Raw genomic sequence first — 25,336 nt, forward strand, 5'->3', positions numbered from 1 at the left:
TGGAATTAATTAGTATCTACAAGATAAGATACTTTTGGTTCTTATACAAGCTAACTAATACTGGAATAGAAAACAAAACTGCTTACCGCTTATTTAATGGCTGAAGTTCTGGCTTAATTATTGATAATTCATCTCCTTGTCCTATAAAAAATATTATTTCATATATAAATCAAATATTAAATTGGTCTATAAATCTTAATTAAAAAGAAAAGAAAAAGAAAAAGGCAAAAATTCTTCTTTTATTCTTATATACATACCTGAGATATGTTTCTCAGTTTTGGTACTTTGAATAGCTATAGCCTTATCAAACTCATCTACATTTATTACCTCCATTCTCTTCTACAAAAATCACCAGAACAAAAATGACATTAATTTTTAATACAAATACACATTGTAGTTTTCTTCGGAAAATATTGAAAATTAATTTATATTAAAAATTAATTTAATTTATGTATTAGCATTTTGTGCGAGGAATAAAAAAATACAGTTTCAAGATGTGAACGAAGCATATCATAATCACTTTTAGATAAATAAAGGACAAGGTTTCATCAAACGACAATAAACTTATCCTTATTTCTAAATATAAAATCAGAAAAAAATATAATAACACACACCATTCACCATATGGGCTTTTTCAAAGTCTCTCATCAAATCACTTAAGAAATGTTTATATTCAATCTTAAAAATTGGATGCACTCGCGTTTGTTGTATTAGTAATGGAAGCATAACTTCAAGAAATGGCAGTAAAACATGTTTTTAAAAATGAATATGACGTTTCCTCGAAGACCGAAACTCGAATCATCGAATTTACTTTGAATTTGATTTTTTATGTCTGAACAGCATTACAAGTCGAAATGAAAGAATTGATTATTGAAAATAAAAATTTTTGGATGAACAAATTAAAATCCGTGAGAATAAAATTTATTGAAATTCAAAGAGAAAATCGATTCAACCGTCAAACGCTGCATGTTGTTTAAAACTGTCTCGTTCTGATCTTTCGATGAAAGTTCATTTTAACAAGTGAGACAGTAGCAGTACATTTGGATCGGCTGACACCACAATGAAGTTCTCTGTATATCGGGTGACACAAATAAAAAGTGATCAGTCATTTGAACGACACTGAGATAGTATCGAAAATCCGATTTGTTCTTCAATCAGCATTGCTCTATGTATATCAAATTTTCACATATAACTATGTATATATGAGATTTTAACGATACTTTAAAAAGAAAGATGCCCAATCTTTATACGTTTCTTGATAGATAACCAATCAAAATTTTTTTTCTCCTTTATGCCTTATCTTTCCGTTCTATTAAATCCGAATATAAAAAATAAATATTAATATTTTATACGATTACATTTTTAACAGAATTCATAATTACAGATAATCAATTCATGTTTACCGAGCGATTGAAAATTATTAGAATTTTTTCGTTCGTTTATTAAAAAGTATTCAACAAAAGCCTCAACAACACTTTCGAAGTACGTATTAATAAATAAGACATTCGAAAAGCAATTGGATTTCGACCAATAGGAATGAAGTTGTCATTTAAATTGTGCAATGTAAAGCTGCGTCCTTATTAAAATAATAACGAAAGAACTTTTTGTCGGTTCTTGTTGCTGTACATTCTGAAATATTTGCAAACTGCATCAATTTATGGAAAAACATTTTGTCTACATTGAAACAACATAACCTGAGAAACATTTGTGTTATGTTTTCGACTTTAAAGTTACGTTTGTTGTTCTAACATGTAGTTGTCCATACTCAAGTCAGTTTGTTTCAAGCTGTTAATAATGACTGAAAGAGACTTGCTCTTTCCAACTGCGGTATTTATTATCAGTGGTAAAAAGAGGAAAAAACAAAATGTAGGTTTTGATTAACTTTAAATCATCCAAAATTCAGAGGCATGCAACTTATGAATGCATTGAAATATAACTTTTTAACAAATGGACGTTAACCTTCAAATTTTTATACGCTTGTTAATTACGAACTTAAAGTATCTACTTCAAAGCATCAATCCTATTTGTAGATTAGCAATATTTTAAAATAATTAATAATTAGTTAATAATATGTAAATATATTGAGATTTCTGACCATTCATTGATATACCTTTTAAAAATTTCAAAGCAGGTAATTTATAAAATTATTCTTAAAACCTTCAATATGATTGTCGACATGTTGACAGAACATGTAATTATAAATAAATATTATTTTATTTTTACATAAAAAGTAAAAAGTTTATTAAATATATTAATTAATTATACCTTATAGCCAATAGCTAATTATATAATGTTACTTTCTTGAATCTATGGCATAACATATTCATTTACACAATAAACAGTATTACCATTATAATATGATTACAGGAATAATAGTGTTATAGAACATGAAGTAACTTCATATTCATTGATTTGAAATGAACGGTGGTAAAATTATAAGTAATAATTTGTTCGATCTTGAAGATTATGAAGTTGATGATGAATTTTGAAGAAATGATGGTTGATCATAATTACTTATTGATGCTTCTCACAGAATGTTGCAAATAATATGTTCTACCATATTCTACGAATGATCTGTCCGAACTACTCTCAATTTATATGCTATATACTCACCAAAAACTGTAAATCTATCATGATGTTTTTTTTATTGTCGAGTAGTCTTCATTGATGTCAAATTGTTTGTTATTTTCTTTTGCTAAAGCTTTGTTATTAGATGGATTTTGAGATTTCTTAGTTTATCCTTCATCTGAAGAATAATTTAATTCTTCTTTTGTAGAAATATTTGGACTGTGTTCTTTTTGGATAAAAGTCCATGTTTCTGGCTTTATGGTTTGCTTTTGTTGATTGCATTTTTTGTTAATGTCTTCTGTTGCATGTAAGGTTTCCGAATTATCATTGTTGACTTTTATGTCGCTCTCATTAGATTCTGAAGGATTCTGAAATAATTTCAAAAATATAAAGAAATTGAAATTTTTAATTTCAAAATTTTTTCATGGATTCAAGAGCTCAAACAAAGGGATCACTGCAAAGAATTTTTAATTGCTGGTTGTTAAGAACAAATTTCAAAAAATATCTTTAGAACTTTGTCTACTAGATTTAGTATACTATAAAAATCATTACTTCTACATTTGACAGAAGTTGAGAAAGTCGTTGCCACCTATATTCGCTTGCACAACTTTCTTAGCTGTAATTCAATTTCTTTCTAGAACTGACGTTCTTGTCATATATATCAACAGAAACGTTTGATCTGAAAGGTAATGATACAGAGAACATTATACCTGGTTCATGGAAACAAGAAATGGGAGATCAATTAAATCTTGCATCAATTAGAAAAAGATCACATAATTCTTCACAAAAAGCAAAAAATATTTTAAAAGAATTTAGTAAATATTTTGTGTCACCCAAAGGTCAGATTCCATGGAAATAAAATTATTGTTAATGAAAATTAGATTTAAATTAAAATAAATAACAGCCAGTATTTTGAAAAAAATCAAATAATTTAGGCCAAATTATAATTAATAAAATATATATATATATACTTAATTGAAAACTTACCTCCATTTTTTCACTTAAAACATTATCACTCCGTTTGCGAATCATGTTTTTATTCCTAAGATATAGTATGGAATTATAAGCGTATCATTTAGAAATAAATACATCTTCATCTCCTGATTTCTTCATGGAATTCTTTTTTTCTTCGGTCCCTGTAAAATTGTGCACTTAATTTTTTCATTTTTCGTTTGACTTGTACTATACCTGTTTTGATAACACTACTGATTTTTTTACACGTGCCTTCTCTTAAAATTAAAATTTTGCATTTATAATGTGTATTTGAAGGAATCCACAAATATTCGTATTTTTTGTACTGTTCAATTAATAATTAATTCATTGTCCCATATTACTATTTCGGACATTTTACCTATATATATCTATATGTATGAATTACGTTAATGTCAACAACAAAGCGTATAAACTGGGGGAATATTTGTTTCTGTTGTCATGTATTGGCCGTGCGTTTCTTATATTTTTCTTTATTTTTACCGGTCTGAATGGAAATAGAAAGATAAACGACTTTTGTTGCTAAGAATGACGAAATAACCTTCGATAATAAGTGGCGACTTTTTTGAAATACATGGAACATCAACAAAAAGTTCTTCGTTTTTGTTGCTTCAGTGGGGACAAGATTTTACAGATTTGTTTCAAACTGCAAGGCAAAGGTTTTTTCTAATCACATATGAAAAGAAACAAAATTTTTTTTTTTTCTATGTAGTATTTATTGGTTTTCTTTAATAAATAACAATATTATATAATATTTTTAATTCATCTGTGATTAAGATAAGTAAACAATAAAAAGTATCCTAAATTTGTTTAAAACTATGACATTATTTAAATGTTATAATAGTTAATAAGCTTTATTTATGAACAATTATTAATCTCGATTTTATATGCAAAGTTTTCGCACGAAACTTTGTATATTCAGAAGTATTATTTTTTTAAATAATAAAAATTGTACGTAAAGAATTTATATTTTACAATTAACAATTTATAATAACTTCTATAATAATTATATATATTTTGTTACAATGATAGAATTACATTAACGATTTATTTATAGGTTAGATTTAAAACGAGATTAAAGATGCCGTATGAAATGTTACACGTCAACTTTTGATATACTATATTATATGGACTGATCATTGAAAACAAAAGAATATGAATATTTATTCTTTATTGTAAGCATATCTCTGATATAAATAATTTGTTATACAGTATAAGTGTTTTGCATTAATAAGCACGTGTCTCATGCAGACCTTGTAATGTTAAACTTAAGAGGACAATAAAGTATATTCAATACATTATTTTATTTCAGAACACCTATAATATTAATAATGAACATGACATTAATAATAATTGTCTGTACACTTTTATTCGTTTTACTTACATTACCAATGTTATTAATATATTGGAGAAGAATATATGCAAAAGAACGTACAAATAGGAAACGAAAAGGAACTGTTGTTGCATTTTTCCACCCATATTGTAATGCAGGTGGCGGAGGTGAAAGAGTGCTCTGGGCAGTTATTAAAGCTGTACAATCTAAGTATATTAAAAAATTCTATTTAATAATATATGATAGGTAAATGTATATTTATTTTCTTTCTTTTTATTAATTTATACAGATATCCAAATATACACATAGTTATTTATACTGGAGACTTGGATGCTGATCCTGAACAGATTTTAAATAAATCACAAAAATCATTTAATATAAAAATTCAATCGAATATTAAATTTATATATCTTCATAAACGTAAATGGGTAGAAGCACAAATTTATCCTTATTTCACACTTTTGGGTCAAAGTTTAGGATCTATATGGTTGGGTATTGAGGCATTAAATAATTTAGTACCAGGTAAAATTACAATATAATAAAAAATTTTTTATTTAAACTTTGTAATATCCATTTTATTTCTATTTTAGATATTTATATTGATACAATGGGTTATGCTTTTACATATCCATTATTTAGATATATAGGAGGTTGTAAAGTTGCATCGTACACCCATTATCCTACAATTTCAACGGATATGTTGAGACATGTTTACAAACGTGTAATATCACATAATAATCGTCGTATAATCGCAAGAAATCCATTTTTATCAGCTGCGAAAATTGCTTATTATAGATTATTTGCATTGGTAAATATTCTTATTTTTAGTAATCTATAAATATACATTTATAATTAAACATTTAATATTACATTATTAAAATGATAATATGATAATTATTCATGCAGTTATATGGACTTGCTGGTAGGACAGCAGAGATTGTAATGGTGAATTCTTCCTGGACAGAAGAACATATTAATGCCATTTGGAAATGCCCTTTGCGGACTCACAGAATCTATCCACCAACAAATGTACAGCATTTAACATCTCTTCCACTTTTTGATGATACCAAAGAAGACAGTCAAATTCGAATAGTATCTATTGCACAATTTAGGCCAGAAAAAAATCATCCTCTCATGTTGAGAACAATGTATGAATTAAGATCGATAGTTAAAGAGGAAGTATGGGAAAAGGTAATTAGAATGTTTTTTATAAAAATCAAATCAATGATTTCTTAGTATAAACTCTTGATTATCTTTTTAGATACGCTTGGTATTCATTGGATCTTGTAGAGATGAAGGAGATGAAGTACGTGTAAAAGACATGCAAGACTTATCTAAACATTTTGCTTTGGATGAAAATGTTGAATTTAAATTGAATATACCTTATTCTGAACTTGTATCAGAACTACAAAAAGCATCAATAGGATTGCATGCTATGTGGAACGAACATTTTGGTATCAGTATAGTAGAATGCATGGCTATTGGATTAATTATGATAGCTCATGATTCTGGTGGACCAAGGTATTGAAATTATTATATTTGTTTTAAAATTTATGATATGAAAAAGAAAAAGAATTCATTTATTCGAAATAATTTTTTTTAACTAAAAATGTAATATTTCAGAGCAGATATAATAGAAACGCAGCCTGGTAGTCAAACTGGTTTTTTAGCAGAAGAAGCAGAAGAATATGCGAAAATAATAGCACATATTATAAATATGCATCCTGAAGATAAAAAGACTATTAGACTAGCTGCAAGGTATTATAGTTAATCTATTTAGAACACCATTTTTTCGTAAATTGTTATATTACATTTTATATTTAATTTTAATGTCTTTTTTTCAGAGCATCTGTTAGTCGATTTTCTAGTGAATTATTCGAATTAGAAGTTTTACGAGCTATAGAACCATTTTTTAGACAAAAACAAGATTAATATTATGAATTTACAAACTATACATTTATTTTAAATATTTAACACGAATTACTATCGTAATATATTTTTAATGTTATTCTGTGAAATTATTGATCAATCCGCATCCTTCACATTCTAAAATATAGGAAGGTGAATTTCCTACTCTTCCACTTTCTAATAAATGAAAACGAAGTCCACGGTTGCCTAACATTATTTCTGCAATTTTCATGGCAGTCTTAGTATGAGAAGTAATCTTGTTTCCTATTTTAACTCTTGAAATTCCTTTCGCCAATGCCATAAAAATTATTATCTAAAGAAAGAAAGATTAGTTACAATAAGAATAATAAATTTGTCATAAAATTATAATAAGTAACTTACTTGATCTTGAGCATAATAATCTACGCATGCTCCATTTAGGAACGGTTCTAAAGCTTCATTAGCTGCAAATATACCTGGTTTTACCATCTGTCTCATTTTCAGTGTCATACCAGTACCACCAAACATACAGCCTGTTGTTGTTGAGCAAACTATACTGTTGTTTTAAATGAAATAAATATAATTTATCAATATTTTCTAATTAAAATCCGATGTTCTTTTTTTACTATGAAAGAAAATATTAAAAATATTTGAATATCTAGTTTTTTTTTTAGATATTAAAACTCACTTAATACCAGATCCATATGTTTGTCTGTGTTCTTTGGAAGATTCAATATTGATTGGAGGAACTTCAACATTATTTTTTGTTAATTTAAAATTTAAGGAAGTTTTAGCATCAATAGCTATTTTTTCTGCTTCCTATAACATGAAACTGATATTAATTATAATTAATATATTTATAATTGATTTTAACATACTTTTATACTTATATATCCAGTTACATAAGCCCAGCCTGATATTTTACGAAGTATACCAAGATCAATTATGTTAACTGCATTCAAGTTTCTTATTGGTGTTATACGTAAATGCACTGTACCTACTCCGTCTGGATAATAACCCCTTCAATCATAATTAATTTAAAACTACGTACATGTAAAATTTTATATAGAAGAAATGAATAAAAACTAATAAACACCTTTTTAAAATAACAAAATCAAAATCTGCTCCAAATTTATTCAATATGGGCCTAATTACTTCTGTAAGATATTCTATATGTGGTGCCATAGTAACATTTGTGCCTCCTTTAAGAATTAATAGAATATCAGATTTTTGTGGTAGAAATAGAACACATGGTAATGCAATTTGTGCCAACAAACATATAGAGCCATTTGTTGGCAGAGCAGCTTCAAATTCAGTTGCATATCTATGTAATGATTTTGGATAGAACTTTAAATGTGTTGATCCTAAATATGCTCCAGAAACTTCTGCACTACACATATCTTTCACTAATTCTATTCCTATTAAATTAATAAAGTAGAAAGATTATCAAGTAAATATATAAAAACTTTAAATATCTTTCTTATAATAGATATGTATGTATACCTTTTAAATGTTGCCTTGCTAATCCAGGTGTAGATCGGCCTGCTCTTATATTATTAATCTCAATAGGTATTCCATAAAGTGCACTCAAAGATACAGCTAATCTTAAAACTTGTCCACCCTGTATAATATATTGATGATATATGCTTCTTTTAATACACAATGTTTTACAAAACATTAAATAAAATAAGAACTTACGCCTTCCCCTATACTTCCATCAATCTTGATTATTGATGGCATTTTAGAAAAAGATCTAAACATGCATTTATTCAAGGATAAAGGATAATTAAAGTGCCATATTCTGAAAGTTCCGGTTGAATGCGTATTTTCGACACACTAAATATTAACTCAGTCGAGCGAATTTCTGTCAAAGAATGTAGATGATCAGTAAAAGGGGAAATTTATCTATCTATAGCCTGCTATAGAACCAATTTTTTCTTCTCTAAAATATTGTCTAAAAATGCTGTTTTAATAGAAAATTTCAAATTTTACGGCAATGCTTATATCATATATATAAAAATCAAATAAAACACATTTACATAATATCAGGACATGTAGGATAAAATTGAAAATGTTATTTACATTAACTACTCTATTTAGAGATTCCAATTATATTTATTTAAATTAACATATTCTTTCTTTAAAATAATATATCTTAGAGATGAAAATTTATATCTTTCTGCGTGCACACATACATATTAATTTATGTAATATTCACAAATTTAGTCAAAGTTTTAGATAATATTAAAAAATTTGTACTAAAATTATTTTTTTAATTAAATTCAATTCTATTAAATGCATAATCTTTACCTTGTAAGTTAAAAACATGAAGAAACAATAATGTTCGCAATTTGCATACTATGGGTTATTCATGTAAGTAAAAACTTTGTAAATAGAAACTTTGTAAATAGAAACTTTATGAATCAAGCAATGATTATAATATATTTATTTAACTTTATCAGGTACACAGTAGATTAACCAGTAATTAACTTTGGCAGCTTTGGATATGATCTAAGGATGGATGATTTTTTCAGTCTTCTTTTGTTGCCGGCTTCTTTTGTGGATTCGTAGGGTGTTTATTGTCTTTATGTCTTGCCAGAGAAGGCGTAACAGTCGCAACGAGGTCGCCACAATGCGTATTCCATAACCGCCATCTTTCTAATAAATTTCGCGTTAAAAATCTTTTCTCGGAATTATATTATTTTGCTTCTTTTCCTTTTTATTTGTTTGCTTGTTTAAAATGTAAACTAATGATATAAAGAGTATTACACTAATAATATTCAGGTAATAATAACATGTAACATATCATATATATTTTACATTTTATTTATTGAGATTTCTTACTATTTGAATGACAATTTAATAATGCGAAAATATGATTTAACACAAAATATTATTTAATGCATCCCATATATTTTAAGATCGAAGAAAAATTCTAGAAAAGTTTCAGTTTCATATTAACTAAAAAAGTCCATATTAATATCGAAGATATTATTTTCGATGTCCTTTTTATATCACATATTAACTATATCAAGATAATCACGTATTTTAATGCAGTTGTCATGGATCTGAGCATATACTATATTACCTGATAGGTAATAATATTATAGTAAAATAATTTATGCAACTATGTTTATTATATTACATTATATAATACATATATAATATATATTATTATTATTATATTATATTATTATTATTATTATTATATTATTATTATTATTATGTTTTATTAGGAAGTAAATGCAATAAGCTGACTAGTAAACTTTATAGATCATAAGTAAAAAGGGAGTGTTGCATTTGATATTACCATTGACATTATTTTTCGTAACATTAAAAATATTATGAAGTTTCGTTGTAAAAAAGAAAATTACATTTTTATAATTCTACTCTAAATTTTTTGTTTATTATGATCATGTGTTGAGTTAAGCGAAAGCAATTATTATTATTTCTTTTTTTTTGTTATTTTTTTCTATAAGAATCTTCGGTACATCGTTTTTCGAAGTATTAAACATTACGAAATATCTTTGTAAAAAAAAGAAAATGATATTTTAATACTTTTAGTCTAGATATTTTGATTATTACGAAGTCGCTTTAAATTAAACAGTAGTTAGGTTTTCTTTTTTTCCTCTTCTATTAAAAACTTCAATATATTATTTTTCATAGTATTAAATATTATATGAAATCTCTTTGTAAAGAAAAACAAAATGACATTTCTATATTCTCAAATCAAGACATTTTGATTATTATAATTATATTTTTAGTTAAGCATAAACTGTTTATTTTTTTCTATTAAGTTCGAAATGAAAACGGCAAAAACGACGATAACAAGCGAGTATTTAAAATATTATTAGTAACATTTATATCAGTTCAAGGTAATGCGAACCATTAAATGCTGACAATAGTTTTTGCTAAAATAACATTTAACAAATATTTGAACGCATATATTTTTTAGCCTATTAAAGATGTAACTACTGGCCGATTCAGTGAGCTCAATTCTGTTATTTAATTAAAATGATCAAGTAACATCTGTTAAGAATATCATTCTTGCATAAAAAGAATGTCAATGGATATTTATATATATATATATATATAATTTGTGTAATATTTGAAAATAGGCATTTAATAATAAATAAAGAGTGTATTGTGATCGATTTTACTCACCCATATAATTGAATGTTTTTTAGTCGACTATATTGCCATAATTTTTTTTTAAATTCAAGCATATTCAAAGTTTCTTTTCTTATTCACAAATTCAAATAAACGAAATAACGCGCGAATTTTCGAACGATTCACCTTAGTATTTTATTATTCTTTTCTCTTAGACTTTATTGCTTGTATTGCTTTTTCTATATTTCTTTTTTCTTTTTTAACGTTTCATGAACGTGTATCTCTTAACGTAAACGTTAAACAACAAACGGTATTTATCGTTGAATCTATTGCGAAAGTGATACTTTAATCTTGATAATACAACGTTGGGGAACTACCGTATTCTGAAATTCTACTAAACGTCGGAACACTTGCTAACACGTTCGCACAAATAGTGAATATTGTAATTAACGAATCATGGATACTAAGAAGCTCGAACGTTGAAAGTGGATGGCATTATATGATTGAAAACATATTCATTAGAAGCACAATAGTTATGACGAATATGACCGATACACGTTTTCCGTTACTAGCTTCTTTGTTCGTTACAAAGAAATCATCATCATCATCATCATCGTCGTCGTCGTCGTCGTCGTCGTCGTCGTAGTACAAAATATTTTTAATCGGGATCGATAAACGCGTTGTACGTTTTAATCGTCAATTAATTTCACAATGCATTGTTATTAATACAAAGAAAACCAACTCGGAGTAAAGAAGATGTTGAATGAATCGCTTGTAATTGTTCGAGAAAACAAAATATTAATTAAATTTATATGATACTTTTGGAGTAAACGTATATAACATTTTTTTTATAAGAGACAGAAACACAGTCTATACTTTCCAATGCACGCTTTGTTTCCAACTGATAGTTAACATGACTGTCTATATTGTTATAAAGGTTAAAATTATTTAAATATGTTTCATAAAAAATACAGCTATAAATTATGCAATGATAACGATGAACACGTGGAATTAATTAGTATCTACAAGATAAGATACTTTTGGTTCTTATACAAACTAACTAATACTGGAATAGAAAACAAAACTGCTTACCGCTTATTTAATGGCTGAAGTTCTGACTTAATTATTGATAATTCATCTCCTTGTCCTGTAAAAAATATTATTTCATATATAAATCAAATATTAAATTGGTCTATAAATCTTAATTAAAAAGAAAAGAAAACGAAAAAGGCAAAAATTCTTCTTTTATTCTTATATACATACCTGAGATATGTTTCTCAGTTTTGGTACTTTGAATAGCTATAGCCTTATCAAACTCATCTACATTTATTACCTCCATTCTCTTCTACAAAAATCACCAGAACAAAACTGACATTAATTTTTAATACAAATACACATTGTAGTTTTCTTCGGAAAATATTGAAAATTAATTTATATTAAAAATTAATTTAACTTATGTATTAGCATTTTGTGCGAGGAATAAAAAAATACATTTTCAAGATGTGAACGAAGCATATCATAATCACTTTTAGATAAATAAAGGACAAGGTTTCATCAAACGACAATAAACTTATCCTTATTTCTAAATATAAAATCAGAAAAAATATAATAACACACACCATTCACCATATGGGCTTTTTCAAAGTCTCTCATCAAATCACTTAAGAAATGTTTATATTCAATCTTAAAAATTGGATGCACTCGCGTTTGTTGTATTAGTAATGGAAGCATAACTTCAAGAAATGGCAGTAAAACATGTTTTTAAAAATGAATATGACGTTTCCTCGAAGACCGAAACTCGAATCATCGAATTTACTTTGAATTTGATTTTTTATGTCTGAACAGTAATACAAATCGAAATGAAAGAATTGATTATTGAAAATAAAAATTTTTGGATAAACAAATTAAAATCCGTGAGAATAAAATTTATTGAAATTCAAAGAGAAAATCGATTCTACCGTCAAACGCTGCATGTTGTTTAAAACTGTCTCATTCTGATCTTTTGATGAAAGTTCATTTTAACAAGTGAGACAGTAGCAGTACATTTGGATCGGCTGACACCACAATGAAGTTCTCTGTATATCGGGTGACACAAATAAAAAGTGATCAGTCATTTGAACGACACTGAGATAGTATCGAAAATCCGATTTGTTCTTCAATCAGCATTGCTCTATGTATATCAAATTTTCACATATAACTATGTATATATGAGATTTTAACGATACTTTAAAAAGAAAGATGCCCAATCTTTATACGTTTCTTGATAGATAACCAATCAAAATTTTTTTTCTCCTTTATGCCTTACCTTTCCGTTCTATTAAATCCGAATATAAAAAATAAATATTAATATTTTATACGATTACATTTTTAACAGAATTCATAATTACAGATAATCAATTCATGTTTACCGAGCGATTGAAAATTATTAGAATTTTTTCGTTCGTTTATTAAAAAGTATTCAACAAAAGCCTCAACAACACTTTCGAAGTACGTATTAATAAATAAGACATTCGAAAACAATTGGATTTCGACCAATAGGAATGAAGTTGTCATTTAAATTGTGCAATGTAAAGCTGCGTCCTTATTAAAATAATAACGAAAGAACTTTTTGTCGGCTCTTGTTGCTGTACGTTCTGAAACATTTTCAAACGGCCTCAATTTATGGAAAAACATTTTGTCTACATTGAAACAACATAACCTGAGAAACATTTGTGTTATGTTTTCGACTTTAAAGTTACGTTTGTTGTTCTAACATGTAGTTGTCCATACTCAAGTCAGTTTGTTTCAAGCTGTTAATGATGACTGAAAGAGACTTGCTCCTTTCAACTGCGGTATTTATTATCAGTGGTAAAAAGAGGAGAAAAACAAAATGTAGGTTTTGATTAACTTTAAATCATCCAAAATTCAGAGGCATGCAACTTATGAATGCATTAAATATAACTTTTTAACAAATGGACGTTAACCTTCAAATTTTTATACGCTTGTTAATTACGAACTTAAAGTATCTACTTCAAAGCATCAATCCTATTTGTAGATTAGCAATATTTTAAAATAATTAATAATTAGTTAATAATATGTAAATATATTGAGATTTCTGACCATTCATTGATATACCTTTTAAAAATTTCAAAGAAGGTAATTTCTAAAATTATTCTTAAAACCTTCAATATGATTGTCGACATGTTGAAAGAACATGTAATTGTAAATAAATATTATTTTATTTTTACATAAAAGGTAAAAAGTTTATTAAATATATTAATTAATTATACCTTATAGCCAATAGCTAATTATATAATGTTACTTTCTTGAGTCTATGGCATAACATGTTCATTTACACAATAAACAGTATTACCATTATAATATGATTACAGGAATAATAGTGTTGTAGAACATGAAGTAACTTCATATTCATTGATTTGAAATGAACGGTGGTAAAATTATAAGTAATAATTTGTTCAATCTTGAAGATTATGAAGTTGATGATGAATTTTGAAGAAATGATGGTTGATCATAATTACTTATTGATGCTTCTCACAGAATGTTGCAAATAATATGTTCTACCATATTCTACGAATGATCTGTCCGAACTACTCTCAATTTATATGCTATATACTCACCAAAAACTGTAAATCTATCATGATGTTTTTTTTATTGTCGAGTAGTCTTCATTGATGTCAAATTGTTTGTTATTTTCTTTTGCTAAAGCTTTGTTATTAGATGGATTTTGAGATTTCTTAGTTTATCCTTCATCTGAAGAATAATTTAATTCTTCTTTTGTAGAAATATTTGGACTGTGTTCTTTTTGGATAAAAGTCCATAGTTTCTGGCTTTATGGTTTGCTTTTGTTGATTGCATTTTTTGTTAATGTCTTCTGTTGCATGTAAGGTTTCCGAATTATCATTGTTGACTTTTATATCGCTCTCATTAGATTCTGAAGGATTCTGAAATAATTTCAAAAATATAAAGAAATTGAAATTTTTAATTTCAAAATTTTTTCATGGATTCAAGAGCTCAAACAAAGGGATCACTGCAAAGAATTTTTAATTGCTGGTTGTTAAGAACAAATTTCAAAAAATATCTTTAGAACTTTGTCTACTAGATTTAGTATACTATAAAAATCATTACTTCTACATTTGACAGAAGTTGAGAAAGTCGTTGCCACCTATATTCGCTTGCACAACTTTCTTAGCTGTAATTCAATTTCTTTCTAGAACTGACGTTCTTGTCATATATATCAACAGAAACGTTTGATCTGAAAGGTAATGATACAGAGAACATTATACCTGGTTCATGGAAACAAGAAATGGGAGATCAATTAAATCTTGCATCAATTAGAAAAAGATCACATAATTCTTCACAAAAAGCAAAAAATATTTTAAAAGAATTTAGTAAATATTTTGTGTCACCCAAAGGTCAGATTCCATGGAAATAAAATTATTGTTAATGAAAATTAGATTTAAATTAAAATAAATAACAGCCAGTATTTTGAAAAAAATCAAATAATTTAGGCCAAATTATAATTAATAAAATATATATATATATACTTAATTGAAAACTTACCTCCATTTTTTCACTTAAAACATTATCACTCCGTTTGCGAATCATGTTTTTATTCCTAAGATATAGTATGGAATTATAAGCGTATCATTTAGAAATAAATACATCTTCATCTCCTGATTTCTTCATGGAATTCTTTTTTTCTTCGGTCCCTGTAAAATTGTGCACTTAATTTTTTCATTTTTCGTTTGACTTGTACTATACCTGTTTTGATAACACTACTGATTTTTTTACACGTGCCTTCTCTTAAAATTAAAATTTTGCATTTATAATGTGTATTTGAAGGAATCCACAAATATTCGTATTTTTTGTACTGTTCAATTAATAATTAATTCATTGTCCCATATTACTATTTCGGACATTTTACCTATATATATCTATATGTATGAATTACGTTAATGTCAACAACAAAGCGTATAAACTGGGGGAATATTTGTTTCTGTTGTCATGTATTGGCCGTGCGTTTCTTATATTTTTCTTTATTTTTACCGGTCTGAATGGAAATAGAAAGATAAACGACTTTTGTTGCTAAGAATGACGAAATAACCTTCGATAATAAGTGGCGACTTTTTTGAAATACATGGAACATCAACAAAAAGTTCTTCGTTTTTGTTGCTTCAGTGGGGACAAGATTTTACAGATTTGTTTCAAACTGCAAGGCAAAGGTTTTTTCTAATCACATATGAAAAGAAACAAAATTTTTTTTTTTTCTATGTAGTATTTATTGGTTTTCTTTAATAAATAACAATATTATATAATATTTTTAATTCATCTGTGATTAAGATAAGTAAACAATAAAAAGTATCCTAAATTTGTTTAAAACTATGACATTATTTAAATGTTATAATAGTTAATAAGCTTTATTTATGAACAATTATTAATCTCGATTTTATATGCAAAGTTTTCGCACGAAACTTTGTATATTCAGAAGTATTATTTTTTTAAATAATAAAAATTGTACGTAAAGAATTTATATTTTACAATTAACAATTTATAATAACTTCTATAATAATTATATATATTTTGTTACAATGATAGAATTACATTAACGATTTATTTATAGGTTAGATTTAAAACGAGATTAAAGATGCCGTATGAAATGTTACACGTCAACTTTTGATATACTATATTATATGGACTGATCATTGAAAACAAAAGAATATGAATATTTATTCTTTATTGTAAGCATATCTCTGATATAAATAATTTGTTATACAGTATAAGTGTTTTGCATTAATAAGCACGTGTCTCATGCAGACCTTGTAATGTTAAACTTAAGAGGACAATAAAGTATATTCAATACATTATTTTATTTCAGAACACCTATAATATTAATAATGAACATGACATTAATAATAATTGTCTGTACACTTTTATTCGTTTTACTTACATTACCAATGTTATTAATATATTGGAGAAGAATATATGCAAAAGAACGTACAAATAGGAAACGAAAAGGAACTGTTGTTGCATTTTTCCACCCATATTGTAATGCAGGTGGCGGAGGTGAAAGAGTGCTCTGGGCAGTTATTAAAGCTGTACAATCTAAGTATATTAAAAAATTCTATTTAATAATATATGATAGGTAAATGTATATTTATTTTCTTTCTTTTTATTAATTTATACAGATATCCAAATATACACATAGTTATTTATACTGGAGACTTGGATGCTGATCCTGAACAGATTTTAAATAAATCACAAAAATCATTTAATATAAAAATTCAATCGAATATTAAATTTATATATCTTCATAAACGTAAATGGGTAGAAGCACAAATTTATCCTTATTTCACACTTTTGGGTCAAAGTTTAGGATCTATATGGTTGGGTATTGAGGCATTAAATAATTTAGTACCAGGTAAAATTACAATATAATAAAAAATTTTTTATTTAAACTTTGTAATATCCATTTTATTTCTATTTTAGATATTTATATTGATACAATGGGTTATGCTTTTACATATCCATTATTTAGATATATAGGAGGTTGTAAAGTTGCATCGTACACCCATTATCCTACAATTTCAACGGATATGTTGAGACATGTTTACAAACGTGTAATATCACATAATAATCGTCGTATAATCGCAAGAAATCCATTTTTATCAGCTGCGAAAATTGCTTATTATAGATTATTTGCATTGGTAAATATTCTTATTTTTAGTAATCTATAAATATACATTTATAATTAAACATTTAATATTACATTATTAAAATGATAATATGATAATTATTCATGCAGTTATATGGACTTGCTGGTAGGACAGCAGAGATTGTAATGGTGAATTCTTCCTGGACAGAAGAACATATTAATGCCATTTGGAAATGCCCTTTGCGGACTCACAGAATCTATCCACCAACAAATGTACAGCATTTAACATCTCTTCCACTTTTTGATGATACCAAAGAAGACAGTCAAATTCGAATAGTATCTATTGCACAATTTAGGCCAGAAAAAAATCATCCTCTCATGTTGAGAACAATGTATGAATTAAGATCGATAGTTAAAGAGGAAGTATGGGAAAAGGTAATTAGAATGTTTTTTATAAAAATCAAATCAATGATTTCTTAGTATAAACTCTTGATTATCTTTTTAGATACGCTTGGTATTCATTGGATCTTGTAGAGATGAAGGAGATGAAGTACGTGTAAAAGACATGCAAGACTTATCTAAACATTTTGCTTTGGATGAAAATGTTGAATTTAAATTGAATATACCTTATTCTGAACTTGTATCAGAACTACAAAAAGCATCAATAGGATTGCATGCTATGTGGAACGAACATTTTGGTATCAGTATAGTAGAATGCATGGCTATTGGATTAATTATGATAGCTCATGATTCTGGTGGACCAAGGTATTGAAATTATTATATTTGTTTTAAAATTTATGATATGAAAAAGAAAAAGAATTCATTTATTCGAAATAATTTTTTTTAACTAAAAATGTAATATTTCAGAGCAGATATAATAGAAACGCAGCCTGGTAGTCAAACTGGTTTTTTAGCAGAAGAAGCAGAAGAATATGCGAAAATAATAGCACATATTATAAATATGCATCCTGAAGATAAAAAGACTATTAGACTAGCTGCAAGGTATTATAGTTAATCTATTTAGAACACCATTTTTTCGTAAATTGTTATATTACATTTTATATTTAATTTTAATGTCTTTTTTTCAGAGCATCTGTTAGTCGATTTTCTAGTGAATTATTCGAATTAGAAGTTTTACGAGCTATAGAACCATTTTTTAGACAAAAACAAGATTAATATTATGAATTTACAAACTATACATTTATTTTAAATATTTAACACGAATTACTATCGTAATATATTTTTAATGTTATTCTGTGAAATTATTGATCAATCCGCATCCTTCACATTCTAAAATATAGGAAGGTGAATTTCCTACTCTTCCACTTTCTAATAAATGAAAACGAAGTCCACGGTTGCCTAACATTATTTCTGCAATTTTCATGGCAGTCTTAGTATGAGAAGTAATCTTGTTTCCTATTTTAACTCTTGAAATTCCTTTCGCCAATGCCATAAAAATTATTATCTAAAGAAAGAAAGATTAGTTACAATAAGAATAATAAATTTGTCATAAAATTATAATAAGTAACTTACTTGATCTTGAGCATAATAATCTACGCATGCTCCATTTAGGAACGGTTCTAAAGCTTCATTAGCTGCAAATATACCTGGTTTTACCATCTGTCTCATTTTCAGTGTCATACCAGTACCACCAAACATACAGCCTGTTGTTGTTGAGCAAACTATACTGTTGTTTTAAATGAAATAAATATAATTTATCAATATTTTCTAATTAAAATCCGATGTTCTTTTTTTACTATGAAAGAAAATATTAAAAATATTTGAATATCTAGTTTTTTTTTTAGATATTAAAACTCACTTAATACCAGATCCATATGTTTGTCTGTGTTCTTTGGAAGATTCAATATTGATTGGAGGAACTTCAACATTATTTTTTGTTAATTTAAAATTTAAGGAAGTTTTAGCATCAATAGCTATTTTTTCTGCTTCCTATAACATGAAACTGATATTAATTATAATTAATATATTTATAATTGATTTTAACATACTTTTATACTTATATATCCAGTTACATAAGCCCAGCCTGATATTTTACGAAGTATACCAAGATCAATTATGTTAACTGCATTCAAGTTTCTTATTGGTGTTATACGTAAATGCACTGTACCTACTCCGTCTGGATAATAACCCCTTCAATCATAATTAATTTAAAACTACGTACATGTAAAATTTTATATAGAAGAAATGAATAAAAACTAATAAACACCTTTTTAAAATAACAAAATCAAAATCTGCTCCAAATTTATTCAATATGGGCCTAATTACTTCTGTAAGATATTCTATATGTGGTGCCATAGTAACATTTGTGCCTCCTTTAAGAATTAATAGAATATCAGATTTTTGTGGTAGAAATAGAACACATGGTAATGCAATTTGTGCCAACAAACATATAGAGCCATTTGTTGGCAGAGCAGCTTCAAATTCAGTTGCATATCTATGTAATGATTTTGGATAGAACTTTAAATGTGTTGATCCTAAATATGCTCCAGAAACTTCTGCACTACACATATCTTTCACTAATTCTATTCCTATTAAATTAATAAAGTAGAAAGATTATCAAGTAAATATATAAAAACTTTAAATATCTTTCTTATAATAGATATGTATGTATACCTTTTAAATGTTGCCTTGCTAATCCAGGTGTAGATCGGCCTGCTCTTATATTATTAATCTCAATAGGTATTCCATAAAGTGCACTCAAAGATACAGCTAATCTTAAAACTTGTCCACCCTGTATAATATATTGATGATATATGCTTCTTTTAATACACAATGTTTTACAAAACATTAAATAAAATAAGAACTTACGCCTTCCCCTATACTTCCATCAATCTTGATTATTGATGGCATTTTAGAAAAAGATCTAAACATGCATTTATTCAAGGATAAAGGATAATTAAAGTGCCATATTCTGAAAGTTCCGGTTGAATGCGTATTTTCGACACACTAAATATTAACTCAGTCGAGCGAATTTCTGTCAAAGAATGTAGATGATCAGTAAAAGGGGAAATTTATCTATCTATAGCCTGCTATAGAACCAATTTTTTCTTCTCTAAAATATTGTCTAAAAATGCTGTTTTAATAGAAAATTTCAAATTTTACGGCAATGCTTATATCATATATATAAAAATCAAATAAAACACATTTACATAATATCAGGACATGTAGGATAAAATTGAAAATGTTATTTACATTAACTACTCTATTTAGAGATTCCAATTATATTTATTTAAATTAACATATTCTTTCTTTAAAATAATATATCTTAGAGATGAAAATTTATATCTTTCTGCGTGCACACATACATATTAATTTATGTAATATTCACAAATTTAGTCAAAGTTTTAGATAATATTAAAAAAATTTGTACTAAAATTATTTTTTTAATTAAATTCAATTCTATTAAATGCATAATCTTTACCTTGTAAGTTAAAAACATGAAGAAACAATAATGTTCGCAATTTGCATACTATGGGTTATTCATGTAAGTAAAAACTTTGTAAATAGAAACTTTGTAAATAGAAACTTTATGAATCAAGCAATGATTATAATATATTTATTTAACTTTATCAGGTACACAGTAGATTAACCAGTAATTAACTTTGGCAGCTTTGGATATGATCTAAGGATGGATGATTTTTTCAGTCTTCTTTTGTTGCCGGCTTCTTTTGTGGATTCGTAGGGTGTTTATTGTCTTTATGTCTTGCCAGAGAAGGCGTAACAGTCGCAACGAGGTCGCCACAATGCGTATTCCATAACCGCCATCTTTCTAATAAATTTCGCGTTAAAAATCTTTTCTCGGAATTATATTATTTTGCTTCTTTTCCTTTTTATTTGTTTGCTTGTTTAAAATGTAAACTAATGATATAAAGAGTATTACACTAATAATATTCAGGTAATAATAACATGTAACATATCATATATATTTTACATTTTATTTATTGAGATTTCTTACTATTTGAATGACAATTTAATAATGCGAAAATATGATTTAACACAAAATATTATTTAATGCATCCCATATATTTTAAGATCGAAGAAAAATTCTAGAAAAGTTTCAGTTTCATATTAACTAAAAAAGTCCATATTAATATCGAAGATATTATTTTCGATGTCCTTTTTATATCACATATTAACTATATCAAGATAATCACGTATTTTAATGCAGTTGTCATGGATCTGAGCATATACTATATTACCTGATAGGTAATAATATTATAGTAAAATAATTTATGCAACTATGTTTATTATATTACATTATATAATACATATATAATATATATTATTATTATTATATTATATTATTATTATTATTATTATATTATTATTATTATTATGTTTTATTAGGAAGTAAATGCAATAAGCTGACTAGTAAACTTTATAGATCATAAGTAAAAAGGGAGTGTTGCATTTGATATTACCATTGACATTATTTTTCGTAACATTAAAAATATTATGAAGTTTCGTTGTAAAAAAGAAAATTACATTTTTATAATTCTACTCTAAATTTTTTGTTTATTATGATCATGTGTTGAGTTAAGCGAAAGCAATTATTATTATTTCTTTTTTTTTGTTATTTTTTTCTATAAGAATCTTCGGTACATCGTTTTTCGAAGTATTAAACATTACGAAATATCTTTGTAAAAAAAAGAAAATGATATTTTAATACTTTTAGTCTAGATATTTTGATTATTACGAAGTCGCTTTAAATTAAACAGTAGTTAGGTTTTCTTTTTTTCCTCTTCTATTAAAAACTTCAATATATTATTTTTCATAGTATTAAATATTATATGAAATCTCTTTGTAAAGAAAAACAAAATGACATTTCTATATTCTCAAATCAAGACATTTTGATTATTATAATTATATTTTTAGTTAAGCATAAACTGTTTATTTTTTTCTATTAAGTTCGAAATGAAAACGGCAAAAACGACGATAACAAGCGAGTATTTAAAATATTATTAGTAACATTTATATCAGTTCAAGGTAATGCGAACCATTAAATGCTGACAATAGTTTTTGCTAAAATAACATTTAACAAATATTTGAACGCATATATTTTTTAGCCTATTAAAGATGTAACTACTGGCCGATTCAGTGAGCTCAATTCTGTTATTTAATTAAAATGATCAAGTAACATCTGTTAAGAATATCATTCTTGCATAAAAAGAATGTCAATGGATATTTATATATATATATATATATATAATTTGTGTAATATTTGAAAATAGGCATTTAATAATAAATAAAGAGTGTATTGTGATCGATTTTACTCACCCATATAATTGAATGTTTTTTAGTCGACTATATTGCCATAATTTTTTTTTAAATTCAAGCATATTCAAAGTTTCTTTTCTTATTCACAAATTCAAATAAACGAAATAACGCGCGAATTTTCGAACGATTCACCTTAGTATTTTATTATTCTTTTCTCTTAGACTTTATTGCTTGTATTGCTTTTTCTATATTTCTTTTTTCTTTTTTAACGTTTCATGAACGTGTATCTCTTAACGTAAACGTTAAACAACAAACGGTATTTATCGTTGAATCTATTGCGAAAGTGATACTTTAATCTTGATAATACAACGTTGGGGAACTACCGTATTCTGAAATTCTACTAAACGTCGGAACACTTGCTAACACGTTCGCACAAATAGTGAATATTGTAATTAACGAATCATGGATACTAAGAAGCTCGAACGTTGAAAGTGGATGGCATTATATGATTGAAAACATATTCATTAGAAGCACAATAGTTATGACGAATATGACCGATACACGTTTTCCGTTACTAGCTTCTTTGTTCGTTACAAAGAAATCATCATCATCATCATCATCGTCGTCGTCGTCGTCGTCGTCGTCGTAGTACAAAATATTTTTAATCGGGATCGATAAACGCGTTGTACGTTTTAATCGTCAATTAATTTCACAATGCATTGTTATTAATACAAAGAAAACCAACTCGGAGTAAAGAAGATGTTGAATGAATCGCTTGTAATTGTTCGAGAAAACAAAATATTAATTAAATTTATATGATACTTTTGGAGTAAACGTATATAACATTTTTTTTATAAGAGACAGAAACACAGTCTATACTTTCCAATGCACGCTTTGTTTCCAACTGATAGTTAACATGACTGTCTATATTGTTATAAAGGTTAAAATTATTTAAATATGTTTCATAAAAAATACAGCTATAAATTATGCAATGATAACGATGAACACGTGGAATTAATTAGTATCTACAAGATAAGATACTTTTGGTTCTTATACAAACTAACTAATACTGGAATAGAAAACAAAACTGCTTACCGCTTATTTAATGGCTGAAGTTCTGACTTAATTATTGATAATTCATCTCCTTGTCCTGTAAAAAATATTATTTCATATATAAATCAAATATTAAATTGGTCTATAAATCTTAATTAAAAAGAAAAGAAAACGAAAAAGGCAAAAATTCTTCTTTTATTCTTATATACATACCTGAGATATGTTTCTCAGTTTTGGTACTTTGAATAGCTATAGCCTTATCAAACTCATCTACATTTATTACCTCCATTCTCTTCTACAAAAATCACCAGAACAAAACTGACATTAATTTTTAATACAAATACACATTGTAGTTTTCTTCGGAAAATATTGAAAATTAATTTATATTAAAAATTAATTTAACTTATGTATTAGCATTTTGTGCGAGGAATAAAAAAATACATTTTCAAGATGTGAACGAAGCATATCATAATCACTTTTAGATAAATAAAGGACAAGGTTTCATCAAACGACAATAAACTTATCCTTATTTCTAAATATAAAATCAGAAAAAATATAATAACACACACCATTCACCATATGGGCTTTTTCAAAGTCTCTCATCAAATCACTTAAGAAATGTTTATATTCAATCTTAAAAATTGGATGCACTCGCGTTTGTTGTATTAGTAATGGAAGCATAACTTCAAGAAATGGCAGTAAAACATGTTTTTAAAAATGAATATGACGTTTCCTCGAAGACCGAAACTCGAATCATCGAATTTACTTTGAATTTGATTTTTTATGTCTGAACAGTAATACAAATCGAAATGAAAGAATTGATTATTGAAAATAAAAATTTTTGGATAAACAAATTAAAATCCGTGAGAATAAAATTTATTGAAATTCAAAGAGAAAATCGATTCTACCGTCAAACGCTGCATGTTGTTTAAAACTGTCTCATTCTGATCTTTTGATGAAAGTTCATTTTAACAAGTGAGACAGTAGCAGTACATTTGGATCGGCTGACACCACAATGAAGTTCTCTGTATATCGGGTGACACAAATAAAAAGTGATCAGTCATTTGAACGACACTGAGATAGTATCGAAAATCCGATTTGTTCTTCAATCAGCATTGCTCTATGTATATCAAATTTTCACATATAACTATGTATATATGAGATTTTAACGATACTTTAAAAAGAAAGATGCCCAATCTTTATACGTTTCTTGATAGATAACCAATCAAAATTTTTTTTCTCCTTTATGCCTTACCTTTCCGTTCTATTAAATCCGAATATAAAAAATAAATATTAATATTTTATACGATTACATTTTTAACAGAATTCATAATTACAGATAATCAATTCATGTTTACCGAGCGATTGAAAATTATTAGAATTTTTTCGTTCGTTTATTAAAAAGTATTCAACAAAAGCCTCAACAACACTTTCGAAGTACGTATTAATAAATAAGACATTCGAAAACAATTGGATTTCGACCAATAGGAATGAAGTTGTCATTT

At 26.5% G+C, this 25,336-nt stretch overlaps 5 protein-coding genes across 33 annotated transcripts in view; 2 read left to right on the forward strand and 3 right to left on the reverse strand.

Annotated features, from left to right (window-relative positions):
* Positions 1–1,484, reverse strand: part of LOC124950696 (copper-transporting ATPase 1) — a 16,279-nt gene extending 14,795 nt beyond the window's left edge. The window contains exons 1-4 of one of the 6 annotated variants that reach the window (XM_047497798.1): positions 1,404–1,480; positions 954–1,309; positions 258–336; positions 87–141 (exon numbers count right to left, since the gene is read on the reverse strand). In XM_047497798.1, the coding sequence (XP_047353754.1) occupies positions 87–141; positions 258–336; positions 954–968 (149 nt within the window). In that variant the 5' untranslated portion in view covers positions 969–1,309; positions 1,404–1,480. Of the gene's footprint in view, positions 51–86; positions 142–257; positions 340–614; positions 1,310–1,403 lie in introns of those variants that run through there. The other 5 variants (XM_047497796.1, XM_047497800.1, XM_047497799.1 and 2 more) reach the window with 5 other exon arrangements.
* An 81-nt stretch (positions 1,485–1,565) lies between these two features.
* On the forward strand, positions 1,566–6,899 carry LOC124950697 (GDP-Man:Man(3)GlcNAc(2)-PP-Dol alpha-1,2-mannosyltransferase-like). 5 transcript variants are annotated; one of them, XM_047497809.1, is made up of 9 exons: positions 1,566–1,866; positions 4,616–4,733; positions 4,871–5,101; positions 5,181–5,413; positions 5,482–5,699; positions 5,798–6,082; positions 6,153–6,412; positions 6,515–6,649; positions 6,736–6,899. In XM_047497809.1, exons 2-9 carry the CDS (start codon positions 4,714–4,716, stop codon positions 6,821–6,823), a joined length of 1,470 nt encoding a protein of 489 aa, XP_047353765.1. In that variant the 5' UTR covers positions 1,566–1,866; positions 4,616–4,713; the 3' UTR covers positions 6,824–6,899. The 5 variants fall into 5 exon arrangements, with proteins under 5 accessions (XP_047353765.1, XP_047353761.1, XP_047353762.1 ...); XM_047497805.1 differs by lacking the exon at positions 1,566–1,866 and adding an exon at positions 2,368–4,509; XM_047497806.1 differs by lacking the exon at positions 1,566–1,866 and adding an exon at positions 2,368–4,217.
* Positions 5,420–13,448, reverse strand: LOC124950701 (RNA 3'-terminal phosphate cyclase-like). 9 transcript variants are annotated; one of them, XM_047497832.1, is made up of 12 exons: positions 13,297–13,448; positions 12,508–13,202; positions 12,152–12,233; positions 11,981–12,035; positions 9,089–11,809; positions 8,477–8,642; positions 8,282–8,399; positions 7,875–8,196; positions 7,657–7,798; positions 7,467–7,597; positions 7,181–7,334; positions 5,420–7,112 (listed from the first exon to the last, which is right to left on the reverse strand). In XM_047497832.1, the coding sequence occupies exons 6-12, from the start codon at positions 8,537–8,539 to the stop codon at positions 6,897–6,899; spliced, it is 1,146 nt and encodes a 381-aa protein (XP_047353788.1). In that variant the 5' UTR covers positions 8,540–8,642; positions 9,089–11,809; positions 11,981–12,035; positions 12,152–12,233; positions 12,508–13,202; positions 13,297–13,448; the 3' UTR covers positions 5,420–6,896. The 9 variants fall into 9 exon arrangements, with proteins under 9 accessions (XP_047353788.1, XP_047353787.1, XP_047353791.1 ...); XM_047497831.1 differs by having other exon boundaries at positions 9,089–9,432; positions 10,943–12,035; XM_047497835.1 differs by having other exon boundaries at positions 9,089–12,035; positions 12,152–12,230; positions 12,847–13,202.
* Positions 13,449–14,717: 1,269 nt separating this feature from the next.
* Positions 14,718–18,792, forward strand: LOC124950698 (GDP-Man:Man(3)GlcNAc(2)-PP-Dol alpha-1,2-mannosyltransferase-like). 4 transcript variants are annotated; one of them, XM_047497811.1, is made up of 9 exons: positions 14,718–16,402; positions 16,509–16,626; positions 16,764–16,994; positions 17,074–17,306; positions 17,375–17,592; positions 17,691–17,975; positions 18,046–18,305; positions 18,408–18,542; positions 18,629–18,792. In XM_047497811.1, exons 2-9 carry the CDS (start codon positions 16,607–16,609, stop codon positions 18,714–18,716), a joined length of 1,470 nt encoding a protein of 489 aa, XP_047353767.1. In that variant the 5' UTR covers positions 14,718–16,402; positions 16,509–16,606; the 3' UTR covers positions 18,717–18,792. The 4 variants fall into 4 exon arrangements, with proteins under 4 accessions (XP_047353767.1, XP_047353768.1, XP_047353769.1 ...); XM_047497812.1 differs by having other exon boundaries at positions 14,718–16,110; XM_047497813.1 differs by having other exon boundaries at positions 14,718–16,104.
* Positions 17,313–25,326, reverse strand: LOC124950700 (RNA 3'-terminal phosphate cyclase-like). 9 transcript variants are annotated; one of them, XM_047497821.1, is made up of 12 exons: positions 25,190–25,326; positions 24,401–25,095; positions 24,045–24,126; positions 23,874–23,928; positions 20,983–23,702; positions 20,370–20,535; positions 20,175–20,292; positions 19,768–20,089; positions 19,550–19,691; positions 19,360–19,490; positions 19,074–19,227; positions 17,313–19,005 (listed from the first exon to the last, which is right to left on the reverse strand). In XM_047497821.1, the coding sequence occupies exons 6-12, from the start codon at positions 20,430–20,432 to the stop codon at positions 18,790–18,792; spliced, it is 1,146 nt and encodes a 381-aa protein (XP_047353777.1). In that variant the 5' UTR covers positions 20,433–20,535; positions 20,983–23,702; positions 23,874–23,928; positions 24,045–24,126; positions 24,401–25,095; positions 25,190–25,326; the 3' UTR covers positions 17,313–18,789. The 9 variants fall into 9 exon arrangements, with proteins under 9 accessions (XP_047353777.1, XP_047353778.1, XP_047353781.1 ...); XM_047497822.1 differs by having other exon boundaries at positions 20,983–21,326; positions 22,839–23,928; XM_047497825.1 differs by having other exon boundaries at positions 20,983–23,928; positions 24,045–24,123; positions 24,740–25,095.
* Positions 25,327–25,336: the final 10 nt, after the last annotated feature.

Source organism: Vespa velutina, chromosome 7, assembly GCF_912470025.1.
Source record: "Vespa velutina chromosome 7, iVesVel2.1, whole genome shotgun sequence".
NCBI classification, from domain to species: domain Eukaryota; kingdom Metazoa; phylum Arthropoda; class Insecta; order Hymenoptera; family Vespidae; genus Vespa; species Vespa velutina.